A 25,784-nucleotide genomic window follows, 5' to 3' on the forward strand; every position below is an offset into this window, starting at 1 on the left:
CAGTGGCTCACACTTGTAATCCCAACACTTTGGGAGGCTGAGGCAGGATTGCTTGAGCCCAGAAATTTGCGACCAGCCTAAACAACATAACCAAACCCCATTTCCACAAAAAAATTTGAAAAAAAAAAAAGTCGGATGTGGTGCCATGCACTTGTGGTCCCAGCTACTTGGGAAGCTGAGGTGGGAGGGTCACTTGAGCGTGGGAGGTTAAAGCTGCAGTGAGTCATGATAGCACCAGGGCAATAGAGCAAGAAACTGCCTTAAAAATAAAAAGGTTTTTTGTTGTTGTTTTGTCACCTAAGTTGATCAACTCTTCCCATCATTCAGTCACCCAAACGCCCAGAAAGAATATAGAAACAAGATATGCATATATTAAAGAGTCACTTTATATTTTCATTTGTACTTAAATGTTTGCCTCTCCAAAACATTCTGCTCTCCTTTCCATGACATATGTGGAGGTTTACAGTTTCCTTACTCCTTATAATAGAATGCTCTTAACTGTAAATAATACGTATGTGTCATATTCTCTATAATTTTTTGACTTAATTGCTGAGTAGAAGAACATCATATTTTAATTCAAGGACATTATCTAAATGATTTGATAGATAACCCAACTATGAATGAATTTTAACATAACCTTTTTTTTTTTTTGTAGCCTATACCATTAGAATCAAGAGAGGTAAGAATGACTCCACGGAATATACGGTACAATTAACAAAGGGAAGTAAGTGTTAAGATCAGGAGACTCAGAACAGTGCCTAAAACAAAGTGAAAGTCAAGGATAACAAAATTGAGTGGAACAATGTAAAAATATTGTTAATTGCACACTTACATAGTAGTCTTATGCAAAGAAAGTGTAGGGAAACACCACTTAAAGGTTAGAAATGATACACTAAGGAATACTAGCTCTTTCATGAAAAATAAATTTATTTTTAAATTTATATCAGCACTAATGAATTCTGCTGAGAATTCTAGAGATTGCTGATTTGATTGACTTAATTTTGTAGTGGGAAAGACCATTTAGGGTTAGAAATGATATAATAAGGAATATTAGTTCATTCAGGAAAAATAGATTTATTTTTAAATTTGTATCAGCACGATGTGAAGTATAGTTTCTCATAGATTTCCACTCATTTATGTCTTGTTTCACTAATATCGTTTATCTTTTCTTTTTTATCCCTAAGGAATACATCAATGGTATGAACAGGGTAAGAAGCATCAACGAAATTTAAATTATGTTAAAAGTTTGTCTTCATGAAAACATATTTTACAAGGTACACTTTATTGATTTTAGCAGAGAAAAGTTCTGAGAGAAAAACAGAGTGATGAAATCAAGGTACCAAAGTTTTTCTTGAAAGAGTATGACAAAAGTATATATTCTTGTAGTAGCAAAAAATGTTTTCATTTAGGAAAAGAAAAAAACATTTTTCTATGATTTTTTCCTTTCCTTGAACTTTTCACTCATACATTTGTAGTGACTAATGAATTCTGCTGAGAATTCTGAAGATAATGATTTCTTGACTTAATTGTGTAACTGTGATGAAACAAGGCATTAATGTGAATGAATGAAATAGCAAATAAACAAATAAATGCAATTATGTGTTCATATTTATCACCAAAATTAAATGAATGCTTTATCAAGGGTATTATATGAAGTAATACAATATCTGGCTCAAGAATATTTACATAGTCATACTCCATTATTTTCTTTAAACGTAACGTCTTTGATTTGGATTGTCTACTAGTTTTTTAGTAGAATTGGTATTGAGACAGCAGGTGCTCAAACTTTATGAGATAAAATATAAATCTTCTTAACAATCTTTCATAACTGACTGACTGATTGTCTTGGCAGGATGCTAGTGAATTAGTGCTCTCGTTTAGCCCAGTTGTATTTACTTCATGAGCTTCGGTGCAGTGTTCTGCTCAGTGTCCAGAAGCTAAGTATTAAAAGAGGGAAAACAAAAAGTCATGCTGGATAAAGGAAAATGTAAACTTGCTTTCACTGATTTACTACAACATAGAAGAATCCAAAACGTTTTATTTAAATTTCAAAATGCAGGTTCAGTTAGCTCAGAGATAAGGTAGGCAGGCTTTTTAGTTTTTCTTATTACTTTGATATTGTCTTTTTCTATTTTCTTTGACATCCATTTTATTTGGTAATCATTACTTTTGTATTTGACTATTTGCCATGAAAAATGAAATTAATTATCTTTTCTTTCTAAGAACCATGTTATGGCAGAGTCTGAGGTAAGACCCGTTCATTCTAGTGAACTCTACACTTATGTATCACACATAGTATATGCAGTATGCTTCATTTTAAGAAGAGTGTCTTCTGAAATTAAGCAGAATAAGACACTGAATTTTAAAATGTTAACATCTTAATTTTAAATTAATTCTATTCTAATTTTAACTTATTGGACTTCTCAAACAGAAATATTATACTCAAGAATGTACAATGTTGTGCTATATAAAGTTGAAATTGGAAGATGGAATTTAAGCCATTTAAACAATAATTAGTAAAAAGATTGCTTATTCATTTAAATACAAAATAAAAACAAAAGGTGCATGGATGTTTAAAATGAGAGTCCCACAGAACGCTGGCTCTGACATCCCAGGGCATGAGATTACTTTTTAATTTTAGATACAAATGTATGCGTGTAAGATTTTTACATGAGTATATCAGACACAGGTAGTGGGCGTACTACCCAATAGGTATAGGTTAGTGCAAAAGTTATTGTGCTTGTTTGCCATTAAAAATAATGGAAATACTATTAGGTTGGTGCAAAAGTAATTGCAGTTTTTACAAAGTAATGGCAAAAACGTCAATTACTTTTACTACTTTTGCACCAACCTAATAGTTTGTCAACCCATGTCCCTCTTCCTCTCCTTGGACAGAAAGAATCTATTGCAGCAATTACCTAGGATCAGTGAGCTACACTATTTACAAATATATTTTTTAAATGCTGACTTATTGCATATGGTTAATCAACCATCTCCAGAGATAAAGTCTGTTGAATATTAAAATTAATCTGTTAAAATATGTATGTACTTGGGAAGTAAAATTATATGTATATATAAATATAAACATAAAGGACTTTGAATAAAAAATAAATATTTCAAAGTAAATATTTTTAAAGCTAAATTAATTTTAGTTTCATCTTAAGGTTGTGTATTGTATTTAATGTTTCCATTTTATTCACATCAAAGAAACCCCAAGGGCAGATGAGAATAGATGTTTAACCCAGGGTTATAGGTACCCAGCTAAATACGGTTCTTTCTTAGAGGTTTCATTTGTGTCACAAAAATCTATGTAAAATTTGCATTCTACTCAGTGATAAACTTGTGTTTGTTTTCCTAAATTAAAAACTATCGCTTTTAAGTTTTTATGTTCCCAGATAAGTTATTAAACCTACAGCCATAAATTTTCAAGTAAAATTGACACTCCAAGAAAATACAATATAGTATGCCTGAATTTTCCCATACCATTAATTCAATTACAATGTTACCATGGTAAGCATTTCACCATGATGGTATGGAACTAGTTTCCTTCAAATTCTAAAAATCCGAGGGTATAGTTGACACTAGTTTTCTTTATTTTAGAAGACGGAATCTAGCATCAGTTCATCAAGTGAGGTAAATAATTTTGATATTAATTCTGAGTCCCAATTAATTTAAAACATTATGAAAACTTGTACTGTGAGGATTACATATCCCATAAGGTCTGATTGTACAAGGCAGTGTATATGTGGCACTATTCTAGTTTTAGTATGTGAGTAGCTATCCAAAAGAAGTAAGAAAGCAATTTTTTGTCAGAGACAAATTGACATTATTTCTGGGCAAACAATTTTATCTGGCCATCTGTGATGTCCAAATTATTATTTTTTAACCAATTACTTTGTCCTTCACAGATTTTGTTAAAACTCAATCTTATCGTTAAAAATTCTAACAGTTACAATGCTTATAAGCCAATGAAGTAAACATTTCATAAACCATTTAGAATTTAACCAATTCTAGGTTAATCAGACGTTGGTCTCCTTTAACTACTCCCCACACTTTGCCCTGTGTTAATCTTGAGAACAAAAGTCGTACTACATAAAAAGTGGTGTTGTTTTTCCTTTGACTTTGGGAGAAGACCTTCATGCAAGTTACCAAAATAAAACCAACTCAGTTAAGTGGGATTTCTGTTAATTGAATACAAATCATTACTTCACCTCCACCCCCAACATTCGGAGCAATGTAGTGGTTAAAGCAGTGAGAAAAGGAAAAGCAATGTGATTATAATATGTGCTTTAAATTATTAATCTTGTCTCAGCTTTTGGGGAATTTATAATGAAAATCAATTTACTGTAATTGTTTAGTAATAGTTTTGTAGATTCATATTTTAACTTTAAATGTAAATTAATGTCCTGAAATTAAAACTATGCATATTTTTATTTTTTTAAAGGAAAATTCTCTCAGTAAGTCTGCGGTAAGATATGTTTGCTAAATTTAAAATATATTAATATTTTCCAGGATAAATTAAAATGCACTTACTTTCACATATACAGACACACACACACACACACACACACACACACACCCCAAGGGAAGACATACTATACCAATGCCATCTGAAAAAGTGGCATTAAAGATTTATCAAAGGCAAATATACCAAGGAAAGAGTGAGAATGTTGTATTGATAAATTATTTATCCTTTTCAATATCTGCTAGACTTTATTGTAAGTAGTCTGATGGGATCTAGATGCTTTCTTATTCCCCTCTAAAAATAAAACTAGTAACTTTTTTTATCCTGGGTATCTAATTCACAGTTTCACTTGAATATTTGTATTTTATAGTCTCCTTTTGAATCTACATAACATAGTATTTAAGTGGCAGTTTGTAGATTTGGTTACACTTGAGTTTGACTCATAGCTCTACCCACACATATGTGATGTTGAACCGTTCACTTTCCCAGTATAAGTCTATAACTAAACCCCAAAATGGCAATAATAATAAATATTAGATGATGTAAAGCAATTAATGCAATCCATGACACAGAGTAAACTATAAATAAATGTTGGATAACATTTGAAAAATTATTTTTCCCTGTCCATTTAATATTCTAATCTAATTTGGCCAAAGTTAAATCTTCACAGTCAGCAAATAAAAAAGTTTTAATTTTCTTAATAATTCTGATATATTGTACTAAAATTAGCTGTTACTAATTTATATCAGACAGAATTATAATTTAAATTCAAGAAGTTGCTTTTTAAAATGTTTTTAAAAGGGAATAATGGAAGAGGTCCAAATTATTTGGGGTAGAAATGGCACTCAGGTTTAATAGTTCCTCATTCTCTACCCTTGGGGAAGAGCATTGTAAGATTCTTGTTTCATCATATGAAAGTGATGGGGTTGGATTGAATGACATCCAAGCAATTGAGAATATTTTTCTTTTTAAATAGGAACAGTTTCGTAGAATGAACGAATACAACCAACTTCAGCTGGTAATATTTTATTCATTATAATACAAAACCATATTCTACTATAGAATTAAAAGAAATTTTAAATTGAGGCCACTTCTAAATATATTTTTATTTTTATTAAGAAATTATTTATTCTAACCTTGACCAATAATTGGCATATTATTTGTATGATTGCCTGCATATTTGCTGGCAATGCTCGTTCTCTTTATTTCTGGACTAAAGTTGTATATCTTATCCGTAATTACTAACCAGGGAGAAAGTGAGTACATTCTACCACAAATTCACTTTTAACCTCCCTGATGATACATTCTGGTTGAGAATTTCATAAATATGCTTACCTGTGAAATCACAGATATGTCAAATAAACTTTCCATTTAAGGAACAGTATAGACTCTGAGAAAGGAAACAGGAATGCTAAACATCAGATTTGCTTCTGTCAAAACTCACATAATCTGCTTTTCATTGGTTTCAACCCTTTTGAGTAACATATAAGTCTTTCTTTAGGGAGGACAATAAAAACCTTTCAGTTACTATGAGCAAATTTGACATAATGAAGACTTTGGGAAATGCTTTGTTTTAATTTAGCAAAATTACATGCTAGCATTTTTAATCGTTATCAATAGAGGAAGATGAAAATCAATAATGAATTTAATTTGGACCCTAACTGTTACTCTTGTTTCCATTTTCAGGTAACTTGTGTTTAAAATAGTATCCAAATAAATTTAAACATATCAGTGCCCCAATAGAATTCATCATTATTGATCTAGAAAATTACCTGAATAATATATTTTAGTACCATATATATGATATGGCTAGTATGTAACCTCCATAACTGTTAGAACCAACTGGTCCTCCTGAGAGATTTTGTAATATTTTACAGTGTTGTCTCCAGTATTTAACATTGTCCCTGAACAAATGAAGGTACCCAGCAAATGTTTCTTATTCGTGAGTAAATAAAATGAAAATACTAAAACAGAATGTTTTCTCCTCCCTAGCAAGCTGCCCATGCCCAGGTGAGATTATTTATTAAATCTAAAATATTTTAGTATTTCCTTCACGTGTTATATTTTTATAATGCATGCTTCTTTTTTAACATAAATATATTCTGAGAGAGAGTGTTCTACCAACCCTACCTGGTAATATTTTACTTAAAAGTCGCAAAAGATAAAATTTAAATAATTAATAAATAGCCATAAATAGAAAAACACATAGTCCTAGAGAAGCGGTAGGTTATTATTTATCCTCAGAATATGAACCTTACTAATTGTTTATTTTTCCAAGCTATAGTGAGCTTAGCCTTTGGCTAATTTCTTTTTCTAATGTTAGAAAATAAAAAGTGCTTTGACATTTTTTACTAATTTTGGCATAGAATACGGTCTATTCTAAATTTCATGAATGATGTTGTGTACACTTCCGGTGCAATGTAAGATAAATGTGTTATACCAGAAGATGTCTAAGTAATTTAGAATGTGTTTCCTTTTATGCAGGAACAAATTCACAGAATGAATGAAAACAGCCATGTCCAAGTGGTAATATCTTGCTTAATATATTACAAAACAATAGCATTTTGTTAAGCTTAAATATGTTTGCTCTTAAATAGCCCCCTACTCTTGAAGAGATTTTTTTTCTTCTCAAACATTTCTAACTCCCAACTTAAATCTCAGTTCTGACAGCTTCTAAGCATATGGCCTTGAGCACATTGTATATTCTCTTGGACTTTGGTTTCTCATTTGTGGAGAAAATAATATGTGTCTATCAATTTATTTCCTCCTCCAAAACTCCCATGTCTTAATGTTTACAGTGATATGTCGTGTCTTCACATTTAAAGATAATAACTATATGTTTAATTCAGTGGCTCTAGTCCATTAATGATTCAATTTATATACAACATACTAATTAAAAAAAAAAAAAAAAAAAAAACTATGTAAAGAAAGCCATGGAACATCCTTCGTATGAATGCAACTAGAGAAAGAAACTTTTAGTTCCTCATAGCACATCAAATTTTACCCTCAGTTTTTGTTTGTTTGTTTGTTTGTTTTTCTTTTTTTGTGACGGAGTTTGGCTCTGTAGCCCAGGCTGGAGCACAGTGGCGTGATCTCGGCTCAATGCAAGCTCCGCCTCCCGGGTTCACGCCATTCTCCTGCCTCAGCCTCCCAAAGTGCTGGGATTACAAGCGTGAGCCACCGTGCCCGGGCTTTTTTTTTTTCTTTTATTATGAAATTGTGTAATCACTTTACAAAGTAAAAGGAAAATAAAGTAAAAGGAAAATAAAGGCAAGCATTCTCTTCATTTGGGCTGCAAAGAATTAATTGGTCCTAACTTCCCATGTAAATAATAATAATAATAATAATTATTATTATTATTATTATTATTATGAGACAGATTCTCACTCTGTTGCTGAGCTGGAGTGCAGTGGCGCAATCTCGGTTCACTGCAACCTTTGCATCTTGGGTTCTAGCGATCCTCATCCCTTAGCATCCCAAAGTAGATGGGATTACCGGCACGCATCACAACGCCCAGCTAATTTTTGTATTCTTAGTAGAGACAGATTTTCCCCATGTTGGCCAGGCTAGTCTCAAACTCCTGACCTCCAGTGATCCGTTCACCTTGGCCTCCCAAAGTGCTGGGATTACAGACATGACCCATCAAGTCAATGTAATTATTTTTAAAAAGATTGTGACAACTATATATGCATTTTTCATATTAATGAGGGTTTGGGGTAGCAATAATTTGACCTATCCTCGTGTTCAGTTGGATGTAAGTTACTAAACTAGTGCCTTAGTTTGTTTTGCGCTGCTGTAGCAGACTATCACAGACTGAGTAATTTATAATGAACAGAAATTTATTTGGTTACCAGTTGTGGAAACTGTAAGTCCAAGATAGAAGGGCCAGTATCTGTCAAGCGAGGGCCTTCTTGTTGCATCATCCCATGGTGAAAGAGCCAAAAAGAATACACAAGGAGGGTCAAACTCAGTCAAAACAAGCTCACCCTTGCAACAATGAGCCCACTCTTGTGATAATAGCATTAATTAAATTGTGAGAACAGAGCCCTTGTGAACTAATCACTTCTTCAAGGTCCCACTTCTCATCAGTTTGCATTGGATGTTAAGTTTCCAACACATGATCTTTGGGAAACACATTCAAATCATAGAAACTTATTTCTCTTGTCTCTGTCTCTGTCTCTGTCTCACTCTTCTCTCTCTCTCTCTTTCTCTTTCTCTCTCTCTCTGTCTCTCTATTAAGAACAGGGCTGGTTCTGTCTTGAGGTAGTTACCTTATTTTATCTTAAAAAGTTCCAGATATTATATTTGTTTTGATCTTTACATAGGCAGGTGTCCATAGCAAAATTTTAAATGCTTTTAAAGTTTTTCCTAATTCCAGCAAAGAACTTCCACCTGAATATGTAGAGAATTATATGCAACTGTTTCTATGTGCAATTCAATTGTTAGTACATAGAAAAAATTAAGTGTAATCTCATTATGAATTAACAGAGGCAACTATTCCAAAATTATAGAAAGGAAAATAGTTTTGGCCCCAAAACTCTAGTGCTTGAAAAGAACACTGGCCTAGGAATTAAAGAATTATTATTATTATTTTTTTCTGTTCCTGGCATTTCTGAAAGACAGCTGTGCTGACCCTGAGTGCAGGGCCTGTACTTTGACCCAAGTGGCTTTAAGGAAAATTATAGATCTAAATAGCAAAAATACCCATGAGTTTATAAAGTAAATAATAATGAAATGTATGCTACTAGTCTCTTCTGGAGTCTGATAAAGTGGACCTGTGAGTAATGTGGGTTCTTGGAGTTCAGTCTTAAATGGTGTCCTTAAAAAAGTGATTTATTCATTGCCCCTCAGGTTTCTTAAAAGAGCACCTTCTGAAAGTTTCTTCAACATGGTTCACCATAGAAGATTTTGATTTATTCTTTTCCCTCACAGAGTAATCATTTTTTATGATGCTAACAGGCATCTTGGAAATGAATGAAATGTATTGATATTTTTCTGGGATTGAAAACAGCAATTGCTCATACACTGTTGCTTTACAAATGTTTTTCCCTCTAGCCTTTCCAGCAGCTCAGCCAACTTGCTGCCTACCCCTATGCTGTTTGGTACTATCCACAAATCGTGCAGTATATTCCTTTCCCACCATTTTCCGACATCTCCAATCCCACCGCTCCTGAGAATTAGGAAAAAACTAACGCCATGCTACAGTGGTGGTAAGTTCATTTAAATTACTACATGTTGATGTAGTAATCAAACTAATGTGTACCAAACTAATCAAATAAAATAGCTTGGAGAACATACCATAAGAACAGATTTAGATTAAACATGGCAAATCAATGCCTGCTGTAAAGGACTAATATGTTCTGAAATGGAAAATTGATAATATTTTCTGGCAGCTGTAGCTAATATTATCAATTTCTTAGTAACATGTGGAGCAGTATTATATATTCTATAAGTGATACTTATTCTAATGAGAGTAGAAAATAACTTCAAGTTAAAAATATAAAGGCTTCTGACATGTAATTCAACAATATCCTTTATGAGCTTTTACTAATCTTTAGTGACTTCTTCCTGGTTATACCAGTGATAAATATAAAAACACTGGGTAGGTAATATAGCACATATTTTGGTGTTCAGTAGTCCAAAATTCAAATCCTGACCTTTTTGCTTACTTGAAATTTTATAATAATCTTTATTTATTATAATCCCTAGGGTGATCAAATGCAGTAATCTTTGTTAAGCATATTTTGGGCAAAATAAACACTGAATAGGTAGAAGTGTATTTTTCTTGATTTAGCAAACTTTTATTGCTGACTTCCTTTAATCACATGATTTTAACAATTTTCGTGATTTCAGAAGAATTAACTAAATTCTCAGGAACTCCACAGTTAGGGCCCTCGGTAAGTTTGGAAATTATGTATCTAACCATTGATCTTATTTTTTATGGTCAAATAGACACCCTTAACAAGTCACATAGTGAAATAAAGTTTTAGTCTGTCAACACCAGTTGAAAAGGTCTGTAAGTTTAATTATTTTCATCCACTACATTGGAGCTTCTAACTGTGTATGTGTGTGTGTATGTGTGTGTATGTGTGTGTGTATGTGTGTGTTTCCTTTTCCAGTAGCGGAAACTTCCCTTCTAATACATTAAACCAAGGAAAATGATCAAACACTAACCTATGTGAAAGCCTTTTACACTAATTGCCTTGCCATATCTTCAACGATACCACAAAACAAAAAAAAAAATTAGTAATAAAATTTTCATTGCAGTTTAAAAACCAAGAGCGATGGATATGTATGTCAGTAACAGGAAAGCATAAATAACATTGTGAGCTTGTCTAATATGAAGAGAAAATAGTAAAATGTGTTCTATCATAAGAACTTTTCTTTTCTTCAAAAATATTTGATATAACTCACCACATATTTATTTCTATTTACAGATATGACTGAAAAGTGCATTCTCTGAATTTCTCCTCTCATGAAAAAACCATCTTATCTGAAGACTTGACTGTTGTTTTAGAATAGTAAAATCCCATATTGAAGGAAATTGTTCTTTTTGAGTTATCTACTTAATAGCATATCATTCTTTTTCTTAAGCTAAATTTTCCTAGAGAGTTTCTTGTCTAAATTTCAGTTGTATCATGCCATATGGAGGGCACCTAATCAGAGGGTATTAAGGTCCTTACTAAGTTTCTCTAGTGGACTTTTTGTTTAAAAGGTCTTTGAATTGTCAATTCTGTAAGTGCCATCATTTAAAATAATTTTATGCAGTGACAGAGATTGTTTTCTTTTTCCTTTTCAATAAATTACACTTTAAGGCAAAATCCCTATTTTCTGTCATTATTCAGCAGTATTTACATAATCATCTTAAGAGTCTTTGCATATAACATTTGTTTACATTAAATTAAAATCCATATTTTCTGTCATTATTCCATCACCAGTATTTACATAATCCTGTTAATAGTGTAATGTATGTAACATTTTGTTTTCATTAATTTTTTATGACACTTTGAATCACATTTTAGTGAAGATTTGTAGAACTGTTCACTTCTGGCTGGCACTAGCAGCCAGATCATAAAAGGCATTTGTAAACTTGTCCAATGTCTTTAATGTATAGTCAGTGGTTTGTAGAACATTTTCCATGAGGACATAGTCAGAGCTGCGGAGAGAAACAACAGTGTGGCAGTTGTGGGCACACTAGAGTTTGATCAACCTGATTATACAGTTTACTTATGCCATCTGGACCTGTTTGAGTCCAATCCGGTTGGTTATACATAAGTTTATGGCTGGAGAAATAGATAATAGTCATTAAAAGATCAACTCAGGAACACAGTAACCTGGTGTCCTTCAGAGCTGAAGTAGTAGCTATTTCTCTAAATAAAAATAGTTACTTGTTCCAATATTTTCAAAGCCCCAGGTGAGATTTACCTGGTAAGGTTTACTCCAAACTCCCCACACCAACCAATCTGCCATGATCCTTTAATGACCCATTGGATCCACCAGATCATAACACACAAGTGAAAAAGCTTCTCACCCCATGGCCTAGACCATCTAGATAGACACCAGATGCTCAGTATTCTACCAAATTTACATACTTTAGTATTCTACTACATATATAGAAAGAATGTAAAATGATAATGTATTCTATATGTATGGATAGAATATTCAGAACACTGTTTTATGTGTGTGTGTGTGTATAAAACACCCAATATTTTATGACTTAAAAATCTGAAGAAACCAATTTAGCATTGGGTCCCCTGCCTTCTCTCTATGTTAGGAAGTACAAGGAGAAACAACTTGTTTTCTGATCTAGAGAAAGCCTGTCAAAATACTGAGACTACTGGGCCTGCAGGAAATTAATGGAGGAGGCAGGCTCCCGCATCTTCATAAAATATATATCTGCAAAGGCCAAATAAGAAAACAGAATAATATTATAATATGATTCACCACACTTGTATTATTTTAGTCTTTAATATTCATGGCATTTTCCCTATAGAGGCAATACTGCTTTTGATTTATTCTTTTACTATAGAAAAAGACATGATAATGATTTCTAGTCAGTCTTTGTTGACCTCCTTACTGCATACAGCAGGGAGGCAATATGGGGATTAGTTCAGTTTATACGTATTTAAACTATATACTAGGGCTGGGCCCAGTAGCTCACGTAATCTCAGCAGTTTGGGAGGCCGAGGCAGGCTGATTGATTATCTGAGGTCAGGAGTTCGAGACCAGCCTGGCTAAGACGGGAAATCCCGTGTCTACTAAAAATACAAAAATTAGCTGGGCGTGGTGGTAGGTGCCTGTAATACCAGGTAGTTGGGAGAGTGAGGAAGGAGAATCGCTTCAACCCAGGAGACACAGTTTTCAGGAAGCTAAAATCATGCCATTACACTCCAGTCTGGGCAGCACCAAAAATTGGTTTCTTCAGATTTTTAAGTCATAAAATATCGGGTGTTTTATCCACACACACACACACACACACACATACATAAAACAGTGTTCTGAATATTCTGTCTCAATCAATCAATAAAAATAAAAATAAACTATAGTCTCTAAACTGGGAACTTACCATGAATGGCTTAGTCTGTCATTAGGCTAAAAAGGAGGCAAACTCTGTTGGCAACACCGTCTATTACTAGGCTCAAAGAAATCCCCACACGAACACCAGATCATGGAGACATTATTCATTCCAAGGAATTTGTGGTAAGAGCATGGATTCAAATATCTGTAAGAAGATCAGTTAGTTCCCTTTCTTCAAGTAAATATCCAAAACTTATAGACTCATGGGGTAAGAACCAGGATAAGATACAAGATGTTATAATAGGACCCATCCTATAGATCTTTGATTTTTCTCTTCATTCAGGGAATATGAATTCATAAACTTCTTCTTATTTAGAAATTGGGAGGTAAGAAGGCTCATTAATTTTTATATAGCTTGAACCAGAATTGTGTTCACCAGTCATAAATATATTTATATTTTTAAATCAAAAATCACTCCAGTGTTACTGTCATTAATTTTCTGCCTGGAGATATGATCATTAGTCTCAAACAGAAATCACTTCTGGTTTAACCATTTCTCATGAAATAATTATTTATCTCTAAAATTTTAGCTACCACTTTGGTTTAGAAGTTTACCTGTTACCATCTTACTTTGAAACCAAGCTTAGCTGTTTCCACTTTCCCTAGCTCAAAAAGGCAATTTCAATTTCTCCGTGCCTCTCACTAGAGTTTTTAGTCAACTACACTTGGGTAGAAAATAAAAGTACTTAAAAAATACCTTTTAATATTTATTCAGGGTGAATAGGTGAAATGATAGTCATCTATGCTTTGTCTGTAAACATGTGGATGTATAATTAGAATTAAAATATCTATCTATAGATGTTTCTGAAAGTTTCTGTTTTCACTATGGCTAAAAACTATTTTGTACTGCCTCATTTCACACGAGTAAGATAATGGGTGCGAAAAAAACATGAACTGAAGATTGCATGACTCCCCCTTCCACTGTACTTTCAAATCCATTGTTGACATTCAGGTATACAAAAATCCAAGTGTGACCTGATATTAGGACTTATAGAAAAAAAAATTCATGTGTAAAATCTCCTGACTTTAATGTCAGTATTTTTAATATACAATGTGCAGTCCTGTTCTCCCCAACGAACCAAAGTTCACTGACCATATTCGGATCCTAAGATACCAGTCATATACTCTGCTATACATTAAAGGAAGCCTTTTCTAGGTTTCTGTTTGCTTGGTTGGTTGGTTGTAATTTGTATTTCCAGTTGACATTAAACTTGAATCTTTGTCATGGTGAAGCAACAAGAAAGAATGGGAAATTAAGGTAACCATTAATGAAGATAAACAAAAAATTTATTATTTCATCATGTAAAACAGGTGCAGTGTGAAGAATTTCAGAAACATTTTGGAGTGATGGGTTCACTAATTTTTCCATCTATTTCAATATATTATACTTAGAAATTGGGGTTCTACTTTCCTAATTTTCACAAGACCTACCAAGTTTTTGAATTCCTGTTATTTTAATCATTATTACTGAATGTTTGTGTCCCCTCTACATTCATATGTTTAAGACCTAATCCCCAATGTGACTGTATCTAGAGGAAAAGCTTCGGAGAGTTAATTAGGTCATGAGGGTGAAGCACCTCTGAATGGAATTAGTGCCTTTATAAGAGACACCACAGAGATGATCTCTTTCTCTCTGCTTTGTGAGGATTCATCGAGAAGGCAACTGTCTGCACACCAGGAAAACGACTCTCACCAGATACTGAATCTACCAGTGCCCTGATCTTGGACTTTCCAACTTCCAGAACTATCAGAAACAAATTTCTCTTGTTTAAGCCATCCAGTTTATTATGCTATTTTGTCATGGCAGTGCAAACTGACTATAACATAAATTGTGTAATTCAAAATCTTGGTCTCAGATTTTTGTCAAAAATTTAAGTTCTGTAGCTATAAGTAGTGAAAGATCTATTAGCATAGAAACATGGCATACATGAATTGGATTTGATTTTGTAAGGGCTCTCATAGTACCAAGTGACAGAAATAAACTTTCTCTCAAATTGACAAAAACAAGAAAGGAATTTTTAAAATTATGTCATAACAAATTACAAGAGTGAAATACAGTTGTATTTAAGAGCTTGAAGGTGGGCATTAACTCTTTTGTCCATCTCTCATTATTATTCTTTTCCGTACTGACTTAATTTGCAGGCTATGTTCATGTGATTGAAAAGATGGCTTGCCCAGATCTTGAGACCTGACAGTTATTCAGAACGTAAACCCAATGGAAGTGATCACATTGCAGCTTCTCTGAGTGTTCATACATCAGTAGAGCAATGCTCGTTGGTTCTGCTGGTAGGAAGGGCCTCTTCCTTTGGATAAGGGACTGTGGTTCCATGATAACCCCGGGCCTGAATTATAGGCTTACTTATTTAGCTGAGAATCATTAAACTCTTTATTCTTCATGTTAAAATACACCAAATTGAAATTGTAAAATTTCATATTAAATTTGGTACATTATTTGAGCTTTTATTATTTTAAAAATTTCTCTCTTGAAGAATATATTTCAATGTCTTCCCATTTGCAAAAGTTGCTTCCAATAATTTCAGTAAAGCTAAGATTTTCTGGTTCTTCATTTGTTAAATAATTTGAGCCAAGATTTCAACCAGTTTTTTAACAAAATCTAACCAAAATCTTGATGCCTTCTTTTATTAGTTTCCAAGGACTGCTGTAACAAAGTGCCATAAACTAACTGTTCAAGAAAAAAGCATAAATTCATTCTCTCACAGTTTGGGAAGGTAGAAGCCTAAAATCAGTGTGTTGACAAGATCATGCTCCCTTTGAAGGCTTTAGGGAAGAGCCCTTCTTCTGGTAGTTGCTAGCAGTCATCGGCATCCTTAAACTTGTAGCTGTATTTCATAGCTGCATCATCCAACCTCTGCCTCAATCTTCTGAGGCCATCTTTCCTCTGTGTGTGTGTGCACACAGTCCCGCCCCTCCCCCACCTTTTTTTTCTCTCTCTCTCTTTTTTGAGAGAAGTTCTTTGTCGCCCAGGCTGAAGTGCAGTGATGTGATCTTGACTGACCACAACATTCGCTCCCCAGACTCCAGCGACGTTCCCACCTCAGTCTCCCAAGTAGCTGGGACTATAGATGTGTGCCACCATACCTGGCTAATATTTGTAGGTTTTGTAGATACAGGGTCTCAGCATGTTGCCCAAGCTAGTCTCAAACGCCTAAGTTCAAGTGATTCAGTGAGTGTGGTTTTCCGTGGTTTATGTTATTCATGCATCTAGAATATGCTTGCATGACTAACTCATTACAAGAAACCCTGATCAAAAGCAGTGTTGAGCTTCCTGGCACTGAGGTGATTTGAACGACCTCCAGTGGTAGATTGAGAATTGTAGATGAAGCCAGCACTGACAAGGATTTTTTTACTTGACCCAACATTACTCAGGCTCCTAAAACTTCTAGGCCCATCTGTGTACTTCTTTGTAAAATCTAGTTTAAGCAAAGAACTTTGCTGAGTCTGCTTAGCAATAATCCTCCATGCTTGATATGTGATTCTCTTCAATATCTGATGTGGTTTCTCATCCCCCACAATTTCCCAGGTAATGTCATATGGGCCTGTTCTCAGCAAGAATCCTGTTAAGTCAGCCTAACCAGAATCCCCATGACCTCTGTTGTTTCCTCTTAGCAATTTTTCATTCACTGACCATCACTCTGCTTCTTGGCTATAAATTCCTATTTGCGCATGCTGTATTTGGAGTTGAGCCCAATTTGTCTTTCCTAATGTAAAATCTCATTGTAGTGATCCCTGTACCTATCTCAATAGTTATGAAGAAAGTCTTCCTTACCATGCTTTAATAAATGTCATTGAATAAACTTTGTCTTTCTCATTATATACCTGAAAAAAGTAGAACCACTAGTCACATGGTATGCAGATGTATATTTTACATTCATTAAAATATAAGACTGGTCATGTAGCTAGAATATGGCTGCATGACTAGCTCATACTGTCGTATGAACCTACAGATTATTTTATTGGTTGTCTTTCTTACTGACTTGAAGTTCTTTATATATTTTAGAAACAAGCAGTTATAGTTTTTGCTAATATACCCTTAACTCTGGCTTGCCTTTTAATTCTCTGAATGGTTTCCTGTGATGATCACCTCTTTAATGAAGTCAAATTTTCAATAATTTATGGTATTACTGTGCTCTTTGTTATTGTTAATAAATATTTTCTGAATCCAAAATAGTAAAGATATTTTCTGTTATCTCTTGGAAGTTTTATTGTTTCACCATTCACACTTAGATCTGTTGTCCATCTTGCGTTGATTTTTGTGTATCCTATGATGAAGGCATCAACACTTAATTTCTCCATAGGCGTATCCGGTTGGCAGCTTAATCTACTCAGTTTACCCGGTCAGGGATTGATATTATTCAAAGCTGAGTTTCAGTGAGGTTTGTCTATTCTCAGTTCAATTTTACTGGTGAAGTATATTTTTTCATCAACTCAACAAATATCTTGGGAAGTTTTCTAGTATCCGTCATCCTTGACAGGTCTCAAGCCCAATTTTCATATCCTGAGTCTGTGGGTCAGCTTCTCAGGCTCTTAGTTTGTGCTCTTGTTATTGAAAAATGCCTAGCATTTAACAAAGGCACCCATGGTGGACTTGTCTTTAGGGCATAGTTTCTTCCCAGTCTTACAAATGCTTTTTAACTTGCTAGCTCCCTAGTGTTTTCAAAAGACATTTTTCAAGTATTTAATCTGTATTTTCTAGTTTTGTTCACCATAAAACTGGTTTAAATAATCTAGTCTATATTTTCTGAAAAGAACATCCTCCCCCCAAAAAAGGTTTTGAATGAATGACTGATTTCATCTTTTTATTTTGTATGACATACTACATAGATTTGAGAAAACCTACGCTCATAAAAGATAATTCTGGTTGCTTAGTGAGAAACACCTGCAGAAGGGACAACTGGGAAGTCATTTTGGAGGCCATTATAGTATTTCAGTAAGAGATTATGATGATGAATCAATATAAACTATTAATAGTGGAGCTACCGAGCATTGGAGAAATTCAACGTATATTTCCTAGGTTGAAATTTCTATACTCATTAATAAATGGATGTGAAATGTGTATTAATTTCCTAGTGCTGCTTTAATAAAATATCATAAGCCAAGTGGCTTAAAACAACTGCTATTTGTTTTCTTACAATTCTGGAAGCTAGAAGTTCAAAATAAAGTGTTGATAGGTCCATGATCTCTGAATAATCTAGTGAACAATCAGTCTCATGCCTTTCTTTTAACTTCTGGTGCTGCCAGAAATCTTGGGTATTTATTGATCTGTAGATGCATCACTCTGATCTGTGCTTCTGTTGTCACATTACATTCTCCCCTGTTTCTGTCTGTGTCTCTTCTTATAAGAGTAACAGTTATACAGGATTAAGGGCCCATATCACTCCAGTATGACCTCATCTTAACTAATTATATTTGAAGCTAACCTATTTCCAAATAATGAGCTTCCAGAAAGACATGGCATTTTGTGGGGCACTATCCAACCTAGAACAAAGATAAAAGAATAAATCAATAGTGACTGTTAAGCTTTTAGTTTTGACGACAGAGGAGAGTGTAGAGCTATGTATTGATGTGGAGAAGATTGATTAAAGATCATGTTGGGGACTGGATTCAGATTAAGAGCTATGCTAGGTCATGCCAGGTATGAGATTTTAATTAGATACTTAGATGTGGAGATCAAGAAGGCAGTTGAGTGCATAAGTTTTGAGTTACAAAACAAAGACGTTTGGAGATAGAGATTTGGAAGCTATTAGCATAAGAATGTACTTAAAGCCAGGGAACTGAACAGGATCAGCCAGGGTAAGGCTAATCTCTAGGGTACTCCAACCCTTAAGGATTTGGAAAAGGAGAAAATAGAAGAAGGGAGACTGAGAAGTGTCTCTTGAATAAAAGAAGAAACCAAGGGTTTATTAGGTTAAGGATTTCCAATGAAGAGAAGAATGATGTTTCAAGGAAGTAAAGATGACAAATTCTACCAAATAACACTGAGAGGCTGGGTAAACTGAACACAAATTAGCAATATGAAGATTATTGATAACCTGGAAAAGAAGTGGTTTCAGTGGGGGACAAAAATTTGATTGGAGTGGGTTAGTAATAGAATAAGATATGAGATATGGAAACAGCCCAATGGATACTTTTGCATGACAACTGATATAAAGTAATCCAAATAATTGGGAGAGGTTTGGAGGTAGTGTTAAGGATGCAAGTTTGTTCTTTAATGATGGGAGATACTATAGTATAAGGTCTTCCATGATGCTTATGCTATAACAAGGGACAGGGAAATACTGGAAATATAAGAAAGATGGGATAATTGCTAGACATGAGTCACTACATAAACTCAGGAAGATATAATTGAATGTACAAGTGGAGGAGTTGGTATAGAAAGAGAGAAAATTAATCACAATAAACAACTACTTCACAGTTAGAATTAATGGCTGTCAGAGTTTCACCATATTAACCCAGTTCATTTTGATTTGTTAGAATGCTTTGGTGCTGTGGTGTAAGCAATGTCAGCAATGTGGAACAATAGGGATCATCTATCACGTACTATACAGTACACTAATCATGTTACTAATATGTGATCAAACCTTCAGTAAAATTCTTTGCAATATTTTATCCATGTGGGAATTAAAGCTCTTACAGCATCACGTAGCTACCCTGTGGCAAGTTGTGCTTCAGGTTTCACATTTAAAACTTTTTCCCCGGGTCACCACAAAATTTAGCATCCAATGCTGGATCATTTTGAAAGTGAAAGGTGTAGCTATAATAATGACACTGGGAAAATAGGCATAAACCAAAACTTTCTATAGCAAGTGGAGTATAAAAGCATCCTTTCTTTTCCTCCACTGTTTGATATCTTTTAATATTCAACTCAAAACATTCTATTCAATCTCGATGCATTCTTCCAGGATTATTTTGAACATCAATAATAAATCAAAGGTAACTTTAATGAGGTCGATTAGGTTTGAAAAAAAGAACAACTTAAATATGCTTAAGGATAATTTATTGAAATGACTGGAAAGGAAATAGATTCTTCAAGAAATAATAATAAGCACAATTCCAGAAACAATTTGTATATATATGTTTGATATGTTTGTAGCATTTCCGAATGAATATTGAACTTCTGTGGTACTAGTTGAATTAAAATTTGGAAAATGTAAATAGTTCATGAGTCAAATTTCAAATTAAATGAATGACATATAATATATAAAATAAATAAAGGAATAAAGTTTTTTTCCATATAAACTCATTCAAACATACTTAATTAGGGATAACATGATACAAAGGTGAAAAAGGCATCATATTTCCAGTCTCAATCAATTCTGTGGAATAGAGAGCAAATATACAATTAGTTATGTTATAACATGTAAATATTCACCTCTCTTCACTTCTAACTTTGGTGTGACTAATTCACACAATAAATTGTATTGCAAACGCATTCTGTTGTGGCTTGGAAGCATATAAAGTTTGCATATAACCAAATATTAGCGAACTTGAAATTGCTTCGGTGAAATGTCTAGTCTTTCATAATCACAAAAGGCTTTACATCTTAGAATTGCAATACTATTCTCTCCTCTTTTTAACGTTTACATTTGGAGTAATTTGAACTCATGAATTAAAAGATAATTTTAAGTAAAGTAAATACAAATTTTATGAAGGGTAGGTTGGAAATAAAAATGCAAACAGGCTTTTGACAAAGGCTCAAATGTATTTCCATAAAAGTAAAATAAAAAAGATATTCTGTTTTTCCTAAAAATAGTGATAATCAAAGGTAAGTATATGGGCCCTTGAAAGCAAGTCAGTCAAATCTGTCAATAGTACGTAAATAAAATTAAAGTTATTTGAAATGCAAAAGATAGATAGTTTCAGGTCAGTAAATGATAGTCAACCATTGAGTTGATAATTAATAAAAAAAGTTCTTATATGTATGAAATTTTCACTATATTGGTCTTCTCTAGAATTAAATGTGGAAAGACATCATGTATAAAAATGATCAATTTTATCTCCAAACGCCCAAAACTTACCAAAAATGAGGAGGGAAAATTAATTTTGAAATCCTCTTAGACCTTAAAAATAAACAAATACAAATAAATAAATAATTAATTAGCCTCTTAGTAGGAAAACTTGCCTTAAGAATGTCATAAGTAGTGAAATAAGCATCTCAATCTTTTGCCTTCATATATACTTACAGCAAAAACAAGATGTGAACTAAGGCTTGTGTAAAATAGATGTGCACAAGGAAAATGATGGAACATTTTTTAGCTCTTTTATTCCAAATTCAAGCATACTATTAAATTTAATTCTGGCTTTTGTAAGCCTTAATTACTTTATCTAAATCAGAATTCTCAACAGACTAATTAAATCAGAATTCATGCAATAGCTTTTTTCTCAGCACTCAGTTTCCTCTACACAAAGAACGAGAACAATTATATTAGAATCTCTGGGTAGGCATAGGCATTGGGATTTGTGGGGAAAAGTTCTCCAGATGATTCTATTGTATAGGTAAGCATTAAGAATCACTTATCTAAACTGCTTTATTATTTTCATTTACTCTACATTTATTCTTTTATTCTACCATCCCATACACATCTTGAATGAAACAGCAAAGTCAGTAAATTTGTACTTACCCTAATGGGGTTATGAACTGGGGCAAGTGGCTGAGTCACAGGGTAGATCTGGCGGGTGGGATCAAGTAGAAGTTCTTGGCTGAGCAGAAGGGCTTGAACAGGCACAGCTCTCTGAGGGTAGGGCACCACTTGCTGGGGGATAGGCAGGACTTTGGGCTGAGGAACAGACCACAGGGGCTGAGGGGGAAGCGCAAGAGTCTGAGGAATAGGCTGAGGGACCTGGTGCATCAAGGGCTGGAGCAGAGGCAGAGGAAGATGCAGATTATCAAGATCAGTGAGTTTTGGGATTTGAGGCTCAAAAAAGGGCATCATTGGAGATTTATGGATGGGCATCACTCTGCCTTTAGTGTAAATAGTGTCTTTAGCTTTAGGGACTTCCATTATTTCAGGCTGAGGGACAGGCAGCACCACAGCAGGCTGAGCAAGAGGCAGAATGTTTTGTGGAAGAAAACCATAGGGGATAGGCTCAACGAATGGATAGATCAGAGGCTGTGGCTGGAAAGAGGGGTCGATTTCATCCTGGAAAGAAGGAAAAAGAATCTTTGAGTCCTTGATTCAGCTATAATTGCCATTCATAATGAATTCATTTCTCTCTTTTAGGCAATGATAAATGAGTAGAAAGAGAAGAAGAAAATATTTCACTTATTTTGTTAAGAAATTATCTTGAGTTATGTGAGGAAAAATGAGTAAAATGTTTGTTGAAAGATTTTAATCCACTCACTTCATGGGTAACTACACAGGCCAAAGTGAAATCAATGTTTGGATATTTCAGAAACATTCTTTTAACCTTTTCCTGAATTGCCTGTATAGCTGTAACTGTACACTTTGGTCTTCAGAGGGAATTTACTTTTCAACACAGTTGTGCCAATAATAGACCAAATTGTTTTCACACAGTGAAAAGAGGTCAGTTTAAAAAGACTTAGAGGGACAATTCCAAGGTTCATTTTTGTTTTGTTTTGGTTCGATGAAAAAGAAAATCAGTCTTAATTTGTGGCTTATCTCAGGAAGTGATTTAACACCAGCCAAATTCTTGCGTTCCTTCCCTTGGGAGAAGATAGTCTCTTGAGTCTTTCAAGAGACATTGATTTTTTTGTTTAAAATTGATTTTAAAAATATTTATGTGATACCAAACAATTCATTGATACACAAAGCAACTGAAAATTATGATTAGGTAAACATATCACCATAAATGTAATTTAATGAAATACAGGATTTTGTGTTGTCCATACGGGAATGAAGGCAGTATGGAACAAATTCTACATAGTTTATTTTTTACCAGCTGTATACTCCTTTTCATTACCATATCCACCTTGAAAATAAGAGGATCATAGTTCCCAACCTGGAAATGTTCCCACCAATGTGCGCTTGTTGAAAACAGATATAACATTAGTAATATCATTATGTATTTAGTCTATATTCCAGAAATTAATTATGAGTTTAAAAATGCATGCATATCCTAGAAAATATATTGACTTTATCAATGTTTAATTTTTTTACAGTGGTTCGTGGGTATATGGCATTTATTTTATTACCATTCTTTAGAATCAACATATACATTATAAATATTTTTGTATGTATTATACTTTATGATAATTTTAGAAATATACTTATCGTTAACAAATTACCTCTCTTTGCTGCTGGTCCTCATGTTTAACCTTCTCAACTGTCTGCTAAAAATAAATCATATATAAAAATATGTTACCATCTGTAAAAATTAGAGGAAATTTTGAAAATATGTACATTTTAAATGTGAAAATTTACCTTGTATTGTGTAATAGATTCCTATGGAAAAATATAAAATAAAATTAGATTTAGTTTTAACAATTCTTACTTTGCAATATAAATCAGGAAATAAAGGCATTAATTGTTTGATAATATCATTAATAACTTTGTATAATCATTAAAGCTTATATATTAAATTGTTCTATATAAGCTTGTTGTATAAAAGAAAGTCAGATGAATGCAGTCAAGAAGGACATGGCACAAAAAAAGCAATTAATAGATGCTAATTTCTCTCTACCACCATGCTCATCCCCTGACAACAAATGATCTCTAAAGCCCCATCTGGTTTTTTAAAAAAGGAAATACTCTTTGAAAATATATTCTAATAACAATTGATACATTATGATCACTTCAAATGAATCAGAAGAGTTAAACATTTCCCTTAAGGATCATATAACCTTCCTGAAGAAACAGAGTCTATTGAGGTACCATTTACTTATCAAGTGATCACACACCCAAGAAGAGAGATGTAAGAATAAATATCTACCTGACTCTCTCAGGTAGATTTAGGACTACACTAAATCTCACTTATTTGCTAAAGTGGCAATTGTAATTATAAAATGTGACCTTTTTCATATCTGCTTACCTACTGCTTAGCAAGCTCTTAACTATCACTCGCATCTCTATCTTTTCAGTTTGTACCACAGCTCCTAGTCGATGTCTGACCCATAGAAGACCCTCAATATATGCTCAAAGTGAATGAGTTCAGAGTAAAGAGAGTTCAAGGCAGAAAACAGGACTGTATGGTTCATTAAAAAAGAAAAAAAAAAAAGAGGAAGCAACATAACACAATTTCAAGTAGCAAGCCAATTTAGAAAGTTCCAGAACGTTGTATTTTCCAGATACTTATTGTCCTTAAACATATATAAAGGAAATGTATACTAGAACTTATATGTCATTGACATAGTGGCATTAGCTTAACTGCCATGATGTAACACCATAGAAAAATAGCACAGGATTTTACTCTTCTAAAATTGGGCAGAATGTTAACTTACCTCACTGCTTGAAAGATTTTCTACAGTCTGTGGAAAAAAAAAAAATGACAACCAGCTACATCTTCTAGATCATTAGAGAATTTTACTATTTTATGGTTCATAAATTTTCTCTAAACAAAAAAAATCTTACCTCAAAGGATGCACTGGATTGTTCCTTCTGAAAAGATGTTTAAAAATTCAGTTTCTACAGCTAACACATTGTTAAACATGTATCCTACTTAATTTTTACATCATTTATGCAGATCTGTCTCTTTCACAAATGTGACAAATTAAAAATGTTATATGACTTTTGAGGCTTGAAAGGTAATTGCTTTAATGTCTTTTACATTTAGTAATTTTTATAATATACTTTTATCTTACATTTATTAAAGACAGTTTTTGATGGTTGAGTCACTTTAATTTGTATTAAATATTTTTACTATATTATTATGAATGTATGATTAGGATTATGATTGTGTCTGTACTTCATCCTATGGATGCCTTTGTATAGACAGACTTGGACCCAGTGCCCTAGGCTATAAGATATATATACATTTTATGACTGGAATAAGATATGTTTATCTAGGTTGAGCATCTGTGGAGTTATTTATGCATATATTTGTTGCCATTTTTATGATTTTTTATTACTTATTGATTTGTTTGCTTTTTCTTTAGTGACTAGCAGCACATTGGTGTCGGAAGCATTTGGAGCACTATAGGAAACTGTTGAGACAGTGCGTAAATATAAATGATTTTGATAGAAGTCAAGATAATTTTCATGAAATTCTTCTTTATTATACAGTAAAAAATGTTGGTGATGTTATTCTCTACAAATAGGCATATAGTCCACTATTTCTTGATTTTTATGAATTTTTCTTGTGCACATACCTCCCTTGCAAGAGCAAGAGCCACCAGGCAGGCAAGAATGATGACCTTCATGGCTACTAAGTCCTGTGAATGGAGAAAAAATGGAATAGTGATAGATTGGTCAATTGGATATATTTTCTTATTTAGTTAGGTAAGGTTACTTTTTATAAAAAAGAGAGATAATGTATGACAAAAATGTCTACATTTTAGAAAATAAATAGAATAAATACTAAATAGAAGTTATATCATATGACTCAGGTCAAAATCTATTCTGGCTTGCTATTCTCATTTATCAAATTCCAAACTTCATTGCCAACTATTCAGATATTTCAGCTAACAACTCATCCCCACTTTTAAAAACGTCCCATTTGCAGTATTGAATTTTTCAAAAGGCATAAAGAAGTTATAAATATATATGGAAAGATTTATTCATTAATTTAAAAATATTTCCTTAGAATCTGTTCTTGCCAGACACTGTCT

General features: G+C 33.3%; 1 protein-coding gene and 1 long non-coding RNA gene across 2 annotated transcripts; one reads left to right on the top strand and one right to left on the bottom strand.

The window, feature by feature from the left end:
* The first annotated feature begins 4,442 nt into the window (after positions 1 to 4,442).
* On the top strand, positions 4,443 to 9,675 carry LOC126955165 (uncharacterized). Its single transcript, XR_007725817.1, has 5 exons — positions 4,443 to 4,468; positions 5,442 to 5,483; positions 6,458 to 6,475; positions 6,950 to 6,991; positions 9,521 to 9,675. It is a non-coding gene; the product is annotated as an uncharacterized LOC126955165 (long non-coding RNA).
* Positions 9,676 to 20,041: 10,366 nt separating this feature from the next.
* CSN2 (casein beta) lies at positions 20,042 to 25,376 on the bottom strand. Its single transcript, XM_050789953.1, has 7 exons — positions 25,326 to 25,376; positions 24,459 to 24,485; positions 23,443 to 23,463; positions 23,307 to 23,351; positions 21,682 to 22,200; positions 21,079 to 21,120; positions 20,042 to 20,376 (listed from the first exon to the last, which is right to left on the bottom strand). Exons 1-6 carry the CDS (start codon positions 25,374 to 25,376, stop codon positions 21,115 to 21,117), a joined length of 669 nt encoding a protein of 222 aa, XP_050645910.1. The 3' UTR covers positions 20,042 to 20,376; positions 21,079 to 21,114.
* Positions 25,377 to 25,784: the final 408 nt, after the last annotated feature.

The sequence above is a fragment of the Macaca thibetana genome, chromosome 5 (assembly GCF_024542745.1).
Source record: "Macaca thibetana thibetana isolate TM-01 chromosome 5, ASM2454274v1, whole genome shotgun sequence".
NCBI classification, from domain to species: domain Eukaryota; kingdom Metazoa; phylum Chordata; class Mammalia; order Primates; family Cercopithecidae; genus Macaca; species Macaca thibetana.